Genomic DNA, 15,074 nt, shown 5'->3' with positions numbered 1-15,074 from the left:
AAATAAACGTCCCAACCTCATTGACATTTTAATAGGTCATGTCTGTAAATGTAACTAAACTAAGTTTTTATTTAATTTAAAATAATTCTAAATATCTATTAAAAATTAGAATTTTATATAGTGAAAAAATAAGCTAGTTATTATTTTTAAAATTATAAAATATTTAACTTTAATGTAACAACTTTTTATTACTAAAACAATTATAGATATATACATTTTAATCTATATAAAACATTTCTTATGAGGAGTAATTTTAAGTCCATGCCTCTATTATTTTCTCTGGGAATATGTGGAAGTACCTGTGAATGGGTGGTGCTAGACGTCAAGGCAGGGCTGTAGAACATTTACGACTGTTTTGTGGACCTTCGGGCTGCAGTAACTTTAGAAGTGTAGTTTTGAATAGCAATGGTCTTACTCTTTTGTGGGTGGGAGTTTGTTTTAGCATATCACACACTAAACCCCGGCTTACCCAAAACGTTAGTAGTACGTTTTCCTCATTTTACACCCACATTTATTACTAAGTAACGAAATGAAATGAATTAAAATGAAATTTATATTTACAACGCACGCTAATAACCGGAGGTGTCTAGGCACGGCGGCTCATAATGATCTATAAGCCAGCGCGGGGTGATAGGAAGGTGGGGGAGACGCTAGTTGTTGAAGAGCTAAGTTTTTAGAAGTTTACGAAATGCCAAGCGATTTTTTTCTGTCTTAAGTGCTAGTGGGAGTGAGTTCCACAGTCTGGCTGTGCCTGCAATAAAACTTCTCCCCCCTGAGGCCGTTCTGGCCCTGGGGATTACCAGATTTGCGGATGCTGCTGAGCGAAGCTGCCTCTCAGGAATATACCACTTGAACTTGTTTGCCAAGTAATCGGGCCAAGTCCATGTAGTTCCTTAAAGGCGATGCAGAGGGCCTTGAATTCGATCCTCCTTTTAACAAGTAGCCAATGCAAGGCTGGGAGGGCATAAGCCACGGATTGATATTTCGGAATATCAAGCAGCATACGAGCTGCTGAGTTTTGGAGGACCTGCATTTTGTTGAGGAAGTGTGCTTGTATTTTAAGGAACAGCCCACTGCAATAATCTATTCCAAACAATATAGGAGCTGTTACCACCGCTTTCTGGAGCTCAAGCTGGATGAAGGGAAGGATCTTTCTGATAGCTTTAATCATGAAGAAACAGGTGGAGGTGGTTGTATTGATTTGCCCCTCGAAGGATAGTTTAGTATCAAAGTAGACTCCAAGGTTTTTCACCTTAGAGATGGGAGTGTGGATTTCTCCCATTTCCTGTGGCCACCAGCTTGGTTGACAGAAAGAGGTGTCACGTCTGAAAAAAAGCACCTCGGTTTTCCCTGTATTTAGCTTGAGGCAGTTTTGGGACATCCAATGTCTGATTTTGCGCAGACATCTTGGAATCTCAGTGCCGTGTTCGATGGGTCTCCAGAAAAGGACTTCATAAGCGAGTAGAGGGGGGTGACATACTGGTTAAAGGTTGTTGGGCTCAATGAAGAGCCCTGCGGAACCCCGCAGGGCAAGGTGAACCAGGACGAACTGTGGCCGTCATGCTCCACCCGTTTTTCTCTGTCACAGAGAAAGGACTTCAGAAGATCCAGAGCTTAGCCCCTGATCCCAATAGAAGAGAGTTTGCTTGCGAGCAGATCGCGGTCAACCATGTCGAAAGCCACTGAGAGGTCCAGAAGGATCAGAGCTGACTTCCCACCTTTGTCCAGAGTCACTCTAATGTCTTCCGACAGATTGATCAGGGTCAGCTCGGTGCTGTGTTGATTTCTGAAGCCATATTGCATGCAGTCTAGTAGCTTGCTATCATCCATGAACTTGATAAGTTCTCTATTCATGGACTTCTCAACAAACCTAGCAGGAGAAGGAAGACGAGAGATGGGCCTGTGGGACTGTAGCGGTTTGCATCTATACTATCCGAATGTATGACGTTTCAGCGCATACATTCACCACGCATGGCTTTACAATGTGGTCGTTACAACAACCGTGTTGCTACCACGTGTGCCATTACATCGCAAGTCATATATCAACGACTTGCTGTAGGGGGCGCGCTGGACTTACGAATAGTATTAATTACTATTCCTACTCCAGTTTGTGCAACAGCAGGGAAGGTGTTGGGTCTAAAATCCAACACATTCCCTGGTACTGCACACCCCCTACAGCAAGTCGTTGATATGACTTACGATGTAATGGCACGCGTGGTAACCGCACAGTCATTGTAACAGCCGCATTGTAAAGCCATGCATTGTGGAAACAGCGTTGTAAATGCTGTTTCCCATACTATCCAGGTTTGTTTTTTTCAGAAGCGGGACAATAGATGACTTCTTCAAGGATATCGGGAAATATCCATCGGAGAACATCTGGTTGAAAATAACTGTAAGGTAGTGGGCCGTAGCCTACGAGGCCAGGTGGAGAAGTTGGGGGGGCAGGAGTCCCAGGGTGAGCCTGTTCTTGTTCGAGTAAGCATAGTCATAACCTGCATTACCGAGACGTTTCTAAAGTTGTAAAGGCAGGGGATAGTGTCTGCTGGAAAGCCTTCCTCACTTAGGACCTCCATCATAGTGGTGGATGGTCCTTTGTGTTGACCTCCCCCTACTCCATGGAAAGAATCCGAACCTGCTTTGACCTTTGCCTGGAAGGAGTCTGCTAGCTGGTTACAGAAGTCTTGATTTAATCCTGTGTTTTTCTGGGCGGGGAGTTTACTCAGTTTCTGAACTGTGGAGAAGAGTCTTTGGTGGAATTAAGAGACGCACTTATTTTGGTAGAAAAATATAGTTTTTTAGTAGTTAAGATTTTTGTTTTATAGTCTGCAATGGCTTTTTTGTATGCAACCTTGTTGTTGATGTCATAATGCGAGCCTAATTCCTTTCTAGTCTTCAACAGACTTGCATCTGTTGTCCCAGGCTATCGTCAACCCATGGCTCGAGGGCAAAGTCCTTTTAATGGTTGTAGTTAACTAACTTGTATGGTTGAGATCTCCCCATTGAAAAGATAGGAGAGGTTAGATGGAGGAGGAAATTTCCACCAGTTGGTTTGTGAAGTGCATTTTGCCATTAGTACTACTGTAGTAGTACTAAATGTACAAAAAAAATCAGTTTGTGAATCAGGCACATAGTAAGGCCTTTGCAGGCCCTCTAGCACTAGAAAATACTAGACCATGCTCACATCATATCAGAATAAAATAATGTTTTTATAGTTTTAAAATGTGCTAAAATAAATAAAATTATTCCCTGTCCCAATGGGAATAGGAGGTACAACCTGCCACGACTCCCAGGACCTCCGTCCCCGTTCAGCAATGGCAGTCGTCTTCCCATCCCCGGAGGCCACCATCTAGAAAAATACAAATAATACATGACTTTAAAAAATATTCCTAGTGTTTTATCATTCAACTAAATATAACCCGTTTTTTAAAACAACCGGGGCTTCGGTTTTTAAAGGAGGACTTGCACAAAAAAACTAATCTATACACTCCCACCAACTCTCTCTTCCCATGTGAATTTTTAATTTTCTGAGGTCCTGGGGACTTCAATTGTGATTTCCTTCAGCCACCATTTCTCCTTCAAGCAATTTCCTGGGTATTTTCAATGACATTTAAACATTTATTATTGCTCTCACAAAATGGCCAGACACCGGTAGGCACAGCACTCTTAGATGTGGATGTATCCACTTCTGCTAGTGGAGACTGGCTGCATATGCTTGCATTGCACCAGACATGGGTCACATAGGGCACGGCCCTGGAGCACATCAGACATTATGCTTATTGGCCTGGAGTAGGTCATGGATGAAAGAAGATGGCTGGTGGCTACCAAAGTACACTACTATCAAAATTTAGGGCAGCCATCTCCTCTATGAAATCTCAGCCGTTTGCCACCTAAAAGTTGCTTAGATTGATGGAGTTGTACAATGTTTATTTTTTATAAGAATTTCAATTTAAAATATAATAATAAAGCAGGAGACAGAACAAGGACCAGGAAAAAATACTACGAATTTTGAAAAATCAGCGGAAGCACATACTATATAAAACACACATTTGACCGTGGTGTATTCACACTTTTTCATAATATATTTCTTACCAATGATTTGCATTTTGTGGCACTTTTAGTGACTTAACATTTCAATATTCTGTCACACTTAGAAAGTGGGCTTTATCACCCAGGGCTGCACAATTTCTCACTGTGCTCCAGAATTCTGCACTCGAAGTATAGTTCGATTATTTTACCCTCAGATAGTGCATACAAAACATGTGAATGAGGGTGATAAATTACCCTCTATTCTAAGTAGGTACACCACTTATTAAGTCAGCCAGTAGATTAAGTCATCAGCAACTACAGTGGTAACGCCATTATTTAAAATAATTTAGTTCTAAGCAACTTTTTCCAGTTCAAATTATTTGAAAAACAAATACACAGAATAGGTAAATTGTATGAAATAAATCAAAGCACAATCAGTGAAATGTTTGGGAGGGGATAAAAGTCGAAAAGTAAGAGGCTGGGAATGGGTAAGGTTACATTAAGGAGTGTGGAAAATCATCTGTTTAATGCAAAAATGGGGCATATTTGATCGAGTTTATAGAGAAAAGGCTACTATAATAGTAATGGCAGTTTTTCAAGTAAATACATTTCAAAGCAATTGCCAAACCATATCATTTGAGAAATTAACACACATTCAGACAACATTTATGAGTTTAGTTGCGCTGTCCCTTAAAATCTGAATATAAAAACGTTTGTACTTTGGAGTTCTGACCCTAAAACGAATGCAATACATTTCACTTGTTTTATTAGATTGGCATATACTTAAAAAGTGCTAAGTGACAGACGATTGGGACCACTGTGTGGTCCTTCACCCATTGTGCAACCAAACACATTTATTTTAGGAAACAGAAATTTTAGACAGAAATACGAACTAACCATTATATTCACTTTCTTTTTTGATAGTGCATAGTGGATAAAGCTGAGACTGGGATCTGAATGCAAGCCTACTAGCTGGCTATAAGGTATGCCATTAGGTCACATGTCCTCATTCTTTTAATCCTATTTGTTAACTTTTTGAGAATGTTTTATGTGCTATGGCAACATTTTATTCTAAAATCCATCTTGTGCCTAATTCCACCAAATTGCACACTTCACTCGTACTTTTTAGTCTCATAAGTGCTCACAGCTTTCGGGAATCTAATTCAGGATTTAGCTAACTGTATCCACCAATAACGAGATACCAACATTCTCTCCCATTGCTGAAGGCTTGCTGCTCCCTAGCCCCAGCTCCCCTTCTCTTTGTTTTAATCCTATAGTGCAGTTGTATCGAGGTAGGCGGCATTGCTCACCGGCCATTCTATGACTAGGCTTTGATTTGCATTACTTTAGGTTTCCTAACACCCAGTGCAGAAGTTAAGACCTCCATTTGATTAATTACTCGCTCTCACCTCTTTCAAGAAAGCCTCCATTGGCTGTTGAGGGGGTTTCTAGACAATGATGAAACTGGAGTATTTTGCACTTAGTGGTATGTATCATGGGGAACCTCCTAATATTTTAGTATGCTAGTATTTTGTCAGCTTTAACAATGAGGCTTATCCAAAGAGTCTACGCTCGCCTTACTGGCAAGTCAGCAACAATAGGCAACTTTAGTGGTATAGGTGCACTTCATATAACCTAATAACATAGCTTAACAAACAATATGTTTTAGGAAGGAACGCTGGAGAACCTCTGGAGACTAATACCTGAGGCAGGAAGTGACGAGATTGTTACCCTATCTTTAATATATAGGCTTCCAACCTTTGTATACTAAGACCGTTTTTTGTCACGCCTGTAACAGGTGGGTATGGAGTGATCACTGTCTCCAAAGTTTTAAGTTCTTCATTAGTTCCAGTACGGGTTCAGTGAGGATTCTCACCATTATAAAAGAAAAGTAAGGGGAGTCAAATAGTCCGGGTACCATTATCCCTAATTTACCACAATGACCATTTTTTAGGACACCACTAGCCCTTGCAATCCATACATTACCTATTTGTGAGTAGGGAAAAGACAACAGACAAAATAGTAATTGAACAATTCTGACAAGCTCAAAAGATACCGAATGAGCCTCAAACAAAACCCTATCCATGCCAAGCAAGGAGAGGTGGGAGGCGGGGGAAAACAAGAAATGAATAGTGGAATCAAATCAGGTCTCAGAACAAGATTACAAATGAAGAGGAAGCAATAGCTGGCAGGCCCACAGATGTGAATATTGTTAGTGACTAAAAATTTGATTGTGAATTTGTCTGATTACATCTTAAATTACAGGGGAAATAAAGTGCTTAATAGGGGCCTAGGCTTTTGCTCCACAAGCAGATGTAACTTTGCTAATAGTCAAATTGATTTAAGTTTGTATGGATATTAAAACTCAAAAGTTTTTTTGCAATGAATCCTCATTAAATCTATGATGTGAATTAAATCATTATGCTGTCAGATCTGACTATTTCTAATGTGAAATATATTCAGTGTGTTCTATCTAGCGACAATGAATTTAGTTTCAATATAGCAGATTTACTTATGGATTTGGACATTCAACCTGATTTAAGCTGTGACAGTACTTTAAGACCTAAATCTAAATTCATTCCGTAGTGTGCCCACTTTGTAGGGATTGAACTTTTCACAACAAGGGTTATGAAAGATTTGTACAATTTGGAAGATAAGGAGACTACGAACATCTATAGTGATGATAAAACTAGTAATTTTACTAAGGAGGAATTGGCAGCCTTAAAGAATTTGAGGTCCAATGAAGCAATAATAATCAAGGAAGCGGATAAAGGGGGTAATGTTGTCATCATGAACGACCAACAATATCATTTGGAGGACATGTGGCAACTTAACACTGAATGTTACAAAAGTGGTGTCTATGGTTAACATCAGACTGGCACATTGGCATGAAATCTGCCTGCTCTCCGATTTAGAGTTTAAACATCTTAGGGTAGACTCACCCCAAAAAAATTATATATATTTTCCCAAAAATTCATAAGGATGCGGCCTTCCCACCAGATCACTGATTATCTCGGGAATCGGTGTTCCGAAGTAACACATATCTAAGTTTGTTGATGGGTTTCTCAAACCATTTGTTAGCAATTTACCATCTTATGTTAAGGACACCACGGACATACTCAGTAAATTTGAGGATGTCCAATGGGACAAAGAGAGGATGAAGTTCGTAACCATTGATGTGGAAAGTCTTTACACTTGCATTCAAAGGGAGTTGGGTCTAAAAGCCCTAGAATACTTTTGTCAACTAGAGATGCCAACCTGTATGAACATTCTCAGATGTTGTTAGAAATGGCTGACCTCATTCTGAATAACAATTTCTTTACACAACAAGATCAATGGTTCCAGCAGCCACAGGGGACGGCTATGGGATCCAGGTTTGCCCCCTCTTACGCCAATCTCTTCATGAGTTGGTCTGATAGGGGGCAAGCTTGGTTGTCCAGGGCCTCAAGGTGGACAGAGTATGTTCACTTTTGGGGCCATTTCATTGATGACATTATAATGATTTGGACCAGGTTTCAGACTCGACTTGAAGAATACTTTTTTACCTTAATGATAATGCATGGATACCACTAACTTTCATCCCACTAGGATTAACTTCCTGGATGTTTCGTTTTACATCTCTAATGATAAAATACAAAGTACTCTTCACAGGAAGGCTACAGCATGCAATAGCACTTTATTGGTGAGTAGTGCACATCCTTCAAGCACGACTAGGGCCATTCTTTATGGAGAAATACTCAGGGTTAGAAGGGTTTATAGTGAGAAGAAAGAATGTGAGAAAAATCTGTAAATTATGACATCCAGAATGACACGGAGAGGTCATGATTTGGATAATATAAAGAGAAGAGTTTCTAATATCACCAGGAATTCACTTCTGATAAATAAAAAGTTAAAGAAGGATGCTCGTTTGGCACTCATTACAACTTACAATTCATCTAGCCATCAAATAATGAGCACTTTGAATATACATTTGGGTCTCTTTGTAGGAGTACCTGGTTTGGACGCCGCCTTGAGCAAAATACCATTGGTAACACATAGAAGAGGGCGAAAGATTAAAGATTTGTTATCGCTAGCTATATATGATCACTATCAAAAAGAAAAATCCTGTTTTGATTTGGTTACCTGATCAACTGAAAAGTTATTACACCTGTGCAACGTGTAGTATGTGCAAATTTAGTAGAAACACAACCCAATTGTTTCCATATAATACAGGAAAGGAATATACAATTGGAGCAGTTATCAATTGCCGTACTACCTATGTTGTTTATGCAATTGTTTACACCTGCAACAAAGTGTACATAGGGAGCACTGCCAAGGAACCAAGGGTCAGAATAGAGGAGCACTTGAGGGCTATTCACAGCAAAGACAGTTAATTTCCTCTGTCCTCCCATAACGTAATACAGATACTGTATATCCCGTTGAATTCCATGGAATTGATATTGTAACAGCTGATGTTCGGGGTGGTGACAGGAAGTTAATGCTAAGACAATGCAAATCTAAATGGATTTTGCGCTTATGTACAGTAGAAATTGGACTTGAATAAAGAACATGAATTCCATCATTTCTTATAAAGGATAGGTTTGGGTATTTGTCACTTAAGATTGAATTTGTATTTAAGACTACTCAAAGAGAGCTTGGTTCCTTTAAGCTGAATATACATATGACTTAGATTGGATAGGTACATTCATAGGGTAGGTTGAGAGAATATGTAATGTAGTAATATCATCTTAAAATTGCCTTTGTATTAAGTATTTGAAGTTATTACATCACATGTGCTATGAGTTCATCCAAGATGGCGGCCAGCAACATCTGGTGTTTCAGGAAGTATGCCAACATTATAGATATGTGGGTCTCCTGTAGTCGAGTGATTATGTAGTTTTCCCAAAAGGGATAAATATAGTAGGTAGATATGCTGATAGATTTGCTGGCATGGTGTGGGTACTTTGAACACATTGCTTTTGAGAATATGCAAATCACAATTTAAAAATGGAGGCAATGTAAATTAGTGAATTATATGGAGTTGGTCACGGATGTACCATACTGAGCCACTCGATTGATATAAGGTGCCTGGAGTATGTAATACAGCTTTGAGAGAGTTAGTCTATTGTATTATCTGCCCACTTTAAGATGGCGGTCGGTAAGATTTGTAAGATCCGGGGCAGGAGGAAGTACAATTATGTACTTTCTTATGAGTGGAAATAGTACATGCTTTACAGGTTGAATAAACCTAATCTAGCATTACAGATGTGTTACTACGATGTGGTACTTATTTTGGTTTAGATGTATTATTTGTGATATGTGAGCTTTTCTATGAATTATGAGAGGAGTAAAAAACATCGCTCCAACATGGCGGTTATAATCATGTGTTCTCTTATGATTAGATTAAGTACGCATTTCACAAGTGGAACAAACAACATTTATGATGACAAGCGTGTTATTGTGATGTGGTATTTAGATTTTTGACTTTTGATGTAGGACTTGTGAGAAGCGAGTACTTTAACACTACAGATCACAAGATGAGTAGAAAACAACGTTTTAATATGGCAGCTACACAAACGAGTAACATATATGCGATGTGACACAGGTGAAATGCATTTGCAAAATCCAGCGAGTATTTAAGGGGCAGTCCGGGAACGGAGACCCTTTTGGAAACTGTGGAAGTGGATGCTGGGTCATGACGATAGGGAGTTCTGTATTTCTACGCAGTGGCGTGAAGTGTAGTTAGAGGCTTATCGTTTGTTTCTCCACTTGCTACAAGTTTGAGGGCAAACATGGGGATCGTGCTTAAAAAAACAAATTTCATTGCCGGGCACAGGATATTAGATGTGCTACTTTGTTCTGTTATAGGGCAAAGTTAATATATACTTTGAAGAGGAATATATTATAATTATTACCTGTGGTTCGCATTGATAATGCATGTGGTTAAACTATGCCACTTTAAATACGTGATGATTGTAGGCAGCTTCAACAGATGTTATTATAAGGCACAGTGTGTTTGTTGAAAAGGATTAGTGACATAGGAGTTTAAACACACACAATGAAATGTTCTATATCAGAGGAGGGTATATTATCTTAGTCTGGTAACTTGTATTGTTGATGATGACACTGTGAGAGTGAATGTTGACTAGACACAGTTGCAAGTGGATGAGAAGGGTATTAGGAAGATAAGCTTTTTATGTAAGGCTTTGTCGATTATTGGCTAAACTATAAATGTGGGCTATATATTATCCATCTATGTTCCATAGAGATACTTGACCCAATTGTCCAACTACTAAAAGTAGTTGGGAATTGTCATTGCTTGAAATAAGAAGTAATTGGAGAGTATATGCAGAAAACTCCTGGAGTACCTCATGTGGGGTAAGTAACCTCATAGCAATGTATAGTAGGTATTTGAAGACTGAGTGAGGCGTGAAGTATATATCTCTTTGTGTAGTAAAGTTATGGGTAATACTGCAAGTAGATTTGATTCTGTGGGGTCATGGTTATATTTTGTTAAAATATGGCTTTTCCTGTCTTCATAAGGAATGCCCCCCCCCCCCCTTTTTTTGGCTTGTTTAGGAAAAGAGAAAAAAGAAAAAATAATTGAAACGTAGTAACAATTGTTCATAGAGAACAGAAAAATCAGTATGCTAAACTTAATTGTGCATTTATCCCATGATAGTATTGTATTATATACAAAAATAAACATTCCTGTGCCGTCTGAGCGACATATAGGTAGAGATTTGATAGTAAAATCATTAGACATGGTGATATAAACTCCAACATAGTCATTGAATCATAAAGAATAGATCTTTTAAAGGTGCAGTCGTTTTCTTAAAAGACAAAATGGGCTGAAGTAAAGAGGAGGTTATAAAAGAATGGACATCACTGTATTTAACCATAAGACTTTTTACAGAGATATGAAGAATTTGGAATTACATTTTTGGAACGACCCTAGATCACAGTATCGACTTTTCCATAATTAGGAATTTTAATTGTGTTATGCAGACTGCAATTCTGCGAAGTAGTTTTTACATGTGTACTGTTGTTCAATGTATATGCACATATTTGATGTTTGTCATAAGTGCATATTTGTGTTTAAATCTTTTTTAATCTATTTTCTTTTTTTGTATTTGTTGAAAATGTGTAACTAATTTGAATGTTTGTCTAAAGTATATACTTATGTTTTAATGACAGCCCTGAGGAAGTCTTTATGGAACAGGACAAAATGCGTTGGCTGTCTCTCTGGCTGTGTCCTTGGCTGTGTTTGTGCTATTTCTGTGTATTAGAAAAGAAGGAATAAAAGATGACATTTTATATGATAGTATAAACTTTGGGATGTCCTTTTACTGTTTACGTGGTGTTGCAACCTCCTTGGTGAAAGTATTATACACTGTATATGCAACATTTAGTCTATCAGTTGGTGCTCCTCCTGTCTATGTTTACAAAGACAACAAACAAAAAGTTTGTCCAATTGGCACAAGCAGCATTCCAAAAAGCACTAAAAAATAAAATTTTCTCCTGGTTACTATGTCCCCTGCCTTCCTCGGTGCCTGCGTTTATTACACTTTTCAACAGGGCTTTTCATTTCGAGTGCCAGATTCCATTCATTCAGTTATTGCAACTATTCTGCTTTTGGATGCCTGCCTTACATTATATAACCTCTAAGCACTGCCTGTGTTGCACCTAGTGTCTGATTGGCGGCCCACAATACCGCCATTGCTTTCTCTATTGGCCTCTCTGTTTGGAGCCATATTTGGACTTTCCCCTTCCGTGAGCAAAATTACCTCTCTGGGACCCATCGTTTTCTATGGTGCACCTGCCTTCTGTTTCTCTCTCTGTCGAGATGGCTCTGGTTCAAACAGGGTACAACATTTCACTACCAACATCCCCATTCTGTTGGGATATCCTCCAGGGCTACCAGATCCCAGCTGCAGCAGACCAATGTGCAACACTGCAGGCTGATCAAAAAAGTGCACATCAACCCTAGCTGCCTCACTCTACAAGGTCTGTGTACCTGCCTAAGCATTTATGAGATGTAACAGTCTCCCCCACTCTCACAGGGCACAATAGCACCATCAGAAACAGCTCCTTTAAGGGATTATTCTCAAAGAGCTGACATCCCACCACAACCGCCTACCCATGAACAGCTCTTCCTGCAGTCGCCTCTCACAGCGTGTATGAATATCAACCTGCAACAGTGCTAGAAACAATTTTGATAATTAAATACAGTTCTTTTTAGTACACCACCAGAATGAGCAGGGCCAGGCTGTGAAGGAGACGTGTCAAATACATGAAAAGATTCTACCACACCCCTTGCAACATTCTCACTCTCTTCCAGCCACCTGGCCTTCTGTAGCATTTGTTCCTCTCCTTCACTGCACTCTGCTCTCTACGTAGTCCTCTACGTAGTCCTCTTCCCTTTGCTTTTCAGGTCTCGGTCTTACATGTCCATCAACATTGGAGTGCAAAAACGTCACCCTCAAAACGTCACCCCCAAAAGACGCTCTGAAGAAAATATACTGGGATTAGGCTGCAGGCCAGCTAATCATGAACTCTTCCCACTGTAATTCTACGAGAACTTTTTTGCTCCTGAAGGACATGACAAGATACGAATCCTATTTTGACTTTATCACTGCCCCAGCAGATAGGGCCCTGTATTTCAAATTTAGAGTTGGTATTCTCCCAATTGGCGCTTTCACATCGAAATGGAAATCTGTCACTCCGTTGTCTCCGTTTTGTGCCCTTTGCCATACTAGACCAGAACCGGTGGCTCATATTCTGTTTGAGTGCCCGGACTATCTAAGACCGAGAAAATACTGGCTCAAGCCCCTTTTGCTTAACATGGGAACACGCAGGCACTTGGTTGCTCTTCGCATCTTAATGTCAGATACCTCTCCTGTTATTGTATGTGGTGTCTCCAAATTTTTAAAACAATTTTGGTTGATCCGTTCCAAAAGGCTGTCAATTTCTGTTTAATTGTTTCTTAGCTAATTTATTCGGGAGTACACCCGTTCTTAACTTTTTATGATGTATACATAGACTACCTGGATGTTTGGAATATTTTTTACCGTATGTAAATTGCTTACAAGATATCTGTTTTATCGAATAAAAGCTTACAACCAACGACTTATAAAGTCAATGTATTCACTATTTAGAATTTTTTCAAACATAACTTTAATATCAACAAATATCATGAATCTCCTATCTCAGTTGAAACCTGAAGTGAAATATCCACTTAAATAAGAAAACCTTTGAAGCCAAATTAAATCTGAATCATCACCAAATTCTGTGAAATTGAGGGTGCCTTGATAAATGAGGTCAATCCCCAAAACAAGTATCTCATTAAACATCAAAGACAGTTGTATCAAAACTGAGCCACCACTAGCTTTCATCACATTAAATTAGCATCAAACTCCGTGATAACCCACCTAAAGGGCCTTTATTCACTGAATATACAAACACCCAATAGACATGGAATCAAAAACGTTATTAAGTTATTCATTAACAGTCAGGTTGCTTTTTTTTTTTTTTAGTTCAAATCTTTTTTATTTGAGAATACAAATAATACAAATGATACAATAAGTACGAAAAATTCAAAAAACAGAGAAACTAAACGAAACGAAAATACAAAAGTAAATTATAGGCATACACATAAGGAAATATAAAGTGTAAGAATGGCTCATTGAACAAAGGGAGACAGAAAATAATGCATTAGCGACTACAAACGATACTTTGAATGGGGTGATAATATGTTCAGGATACAATAGCGCTTCGAAGGAACATAAAGTGGCTCCTTAATGGACACTTGTCATTTGAGACCAATGTTCTTACCATCCATCCATAATAAATTGGAGCCATGTAGCAGAGATAGGGGGAGAGGTAAGGGGAGGGGGGTTAGGCAGCAGCAGCATGATATGAAACAATATGTACAGGAGAAGACTACGAGCTCACAGTACAGGCGTGAATAACCAGTGTGTTGTCACAGGCGTATTGTGGGACAATTGGTTTAAGGCGGGTCATAGCAAAGTTCTAACGGGTCATAGCAAAGTTCTAATGAGTCTAACAGGCTCCATAATTTGGTATGAGGTTTTTGCCAAGGGGATGAATGAAGGACATCATTGTCAGCTCCCCTCAGGGACATCAGCCATTCCTGCCAGATTTTGAAGGAGACATCTGAAGCACTCTTCCATTTGTTGAGAACAACCTTGCACGCAAGCGTCATCATGAGGTCTAGAAGGTGTCTGTCGTTGTCTCTTGTTATGTTCGGATCAATCGCCCCCAGTAGAACATATGTGAAATCCCTAGGCGGCCTATATGGAAGGTACGTTGGATATAGTTATAGATCTCATCCCAAAACTTTTGCAGTAACGGGCAGTGAAAGAGCATATGTGCTAGGTCACCAGCTTCTGTCTTGCAGTTCCAACAGAGGGGAGTGTCTGTAAGTTTGAGCTTGAAGAGTTTTTCTGGTGTCCAATATGACCTGTTTATCAACATAAATTTGGTCTGTGAGAGTATCGGGGATATCTTGTTATAGAAAGGCGTAAGGTGGATTTTATCCCAGTCAAAGGCCATGTTGGAAGGGTTAGATTCATTCTCCCAGTCCCGTTCACAATTCCTGTGTGCCCTCTGAGGCATAGGCGATAGGATCTTATAGATTTTTGATAAATGTAAATGTAAATGTGACATGAGTTGGATTAATTTATTGCAAAGTGTAGGGTTCTGTGGTGGGATGTCTCTGGCAGATACGAGTGCTTTAAGGTGTAGAAATTTGTAAAAATCAATTGGTTGGAGGTCAAGTCACGATTGTAAGGTGGCAAAAGTTAGAGGAGTGGTTCCTTCATAAATATCTTGCAGCAGATTCACACCCTTCTTGAACCAGTGATCCCAGTAGAGGAGTTGGCCTTCATCTTTTAAAGCTGGGTTAAACCAAAACGATGTTAAGTTAGACTTGGAGAATTTTATTTTTGCTTTACAGTGTCTCTCCAGGTTCAGGAGAGCCCTTTTAGTATTAAGGAATATATACTTTGAATGAGGGAAGGCTGTAGCATCCAAAGTCATTATGGCGG

The 15,074-nt window shown here is 39.3% G+C and overlaps 1 protein-coding gene across 8 annotated transcripts in view; it reads right to left on the bottom strand.

The window, feature by feature from the left end:
* The window catches only part of ELF1 (E74 like ETS transcription factor 1), a 526,009-nt gene that overhangs the window by 185,429 nt on the left and 325,506 nt on the right, over positions 1-15,074 (bottom strand). For 3 of the 8 annotated variants that reach the window (XM_078657393.1, XM_078657395.1, XM_078657394.1), the window contains exon 3: positions 3,275-3,346. The exons of the other annotated variants lie outside the window; for them this stretch is intronic. In XM_078657393.1, the coding sequence (XP_078513519.1) occupies positions 3,275-3,346 (72 nt within the window). The remainder of the gene's footprint in view (positions 1-3,274; positions 3,347-15,074) is intronic. 8 annotated transcript variants of the gene reach the window in all.

The sequence above is a fragment of the Lissotriton helveticus genome, chromosome 8, assembly GCF_964261635.1.
Source record: "Lissotriton helveticus chromosome 8, aLisHel1.1, whole genome shotgun sequence".
Classification (NCBI taxonomy): Eukaryota; Metazoa; Chordata; class Amphibia; order Caudata; family Salamandridae; genus Lissotriton; species Lissotriton helveticus.
This window is presented reverse-complemented; position numbering and strand designations above follow the sequence as displayed.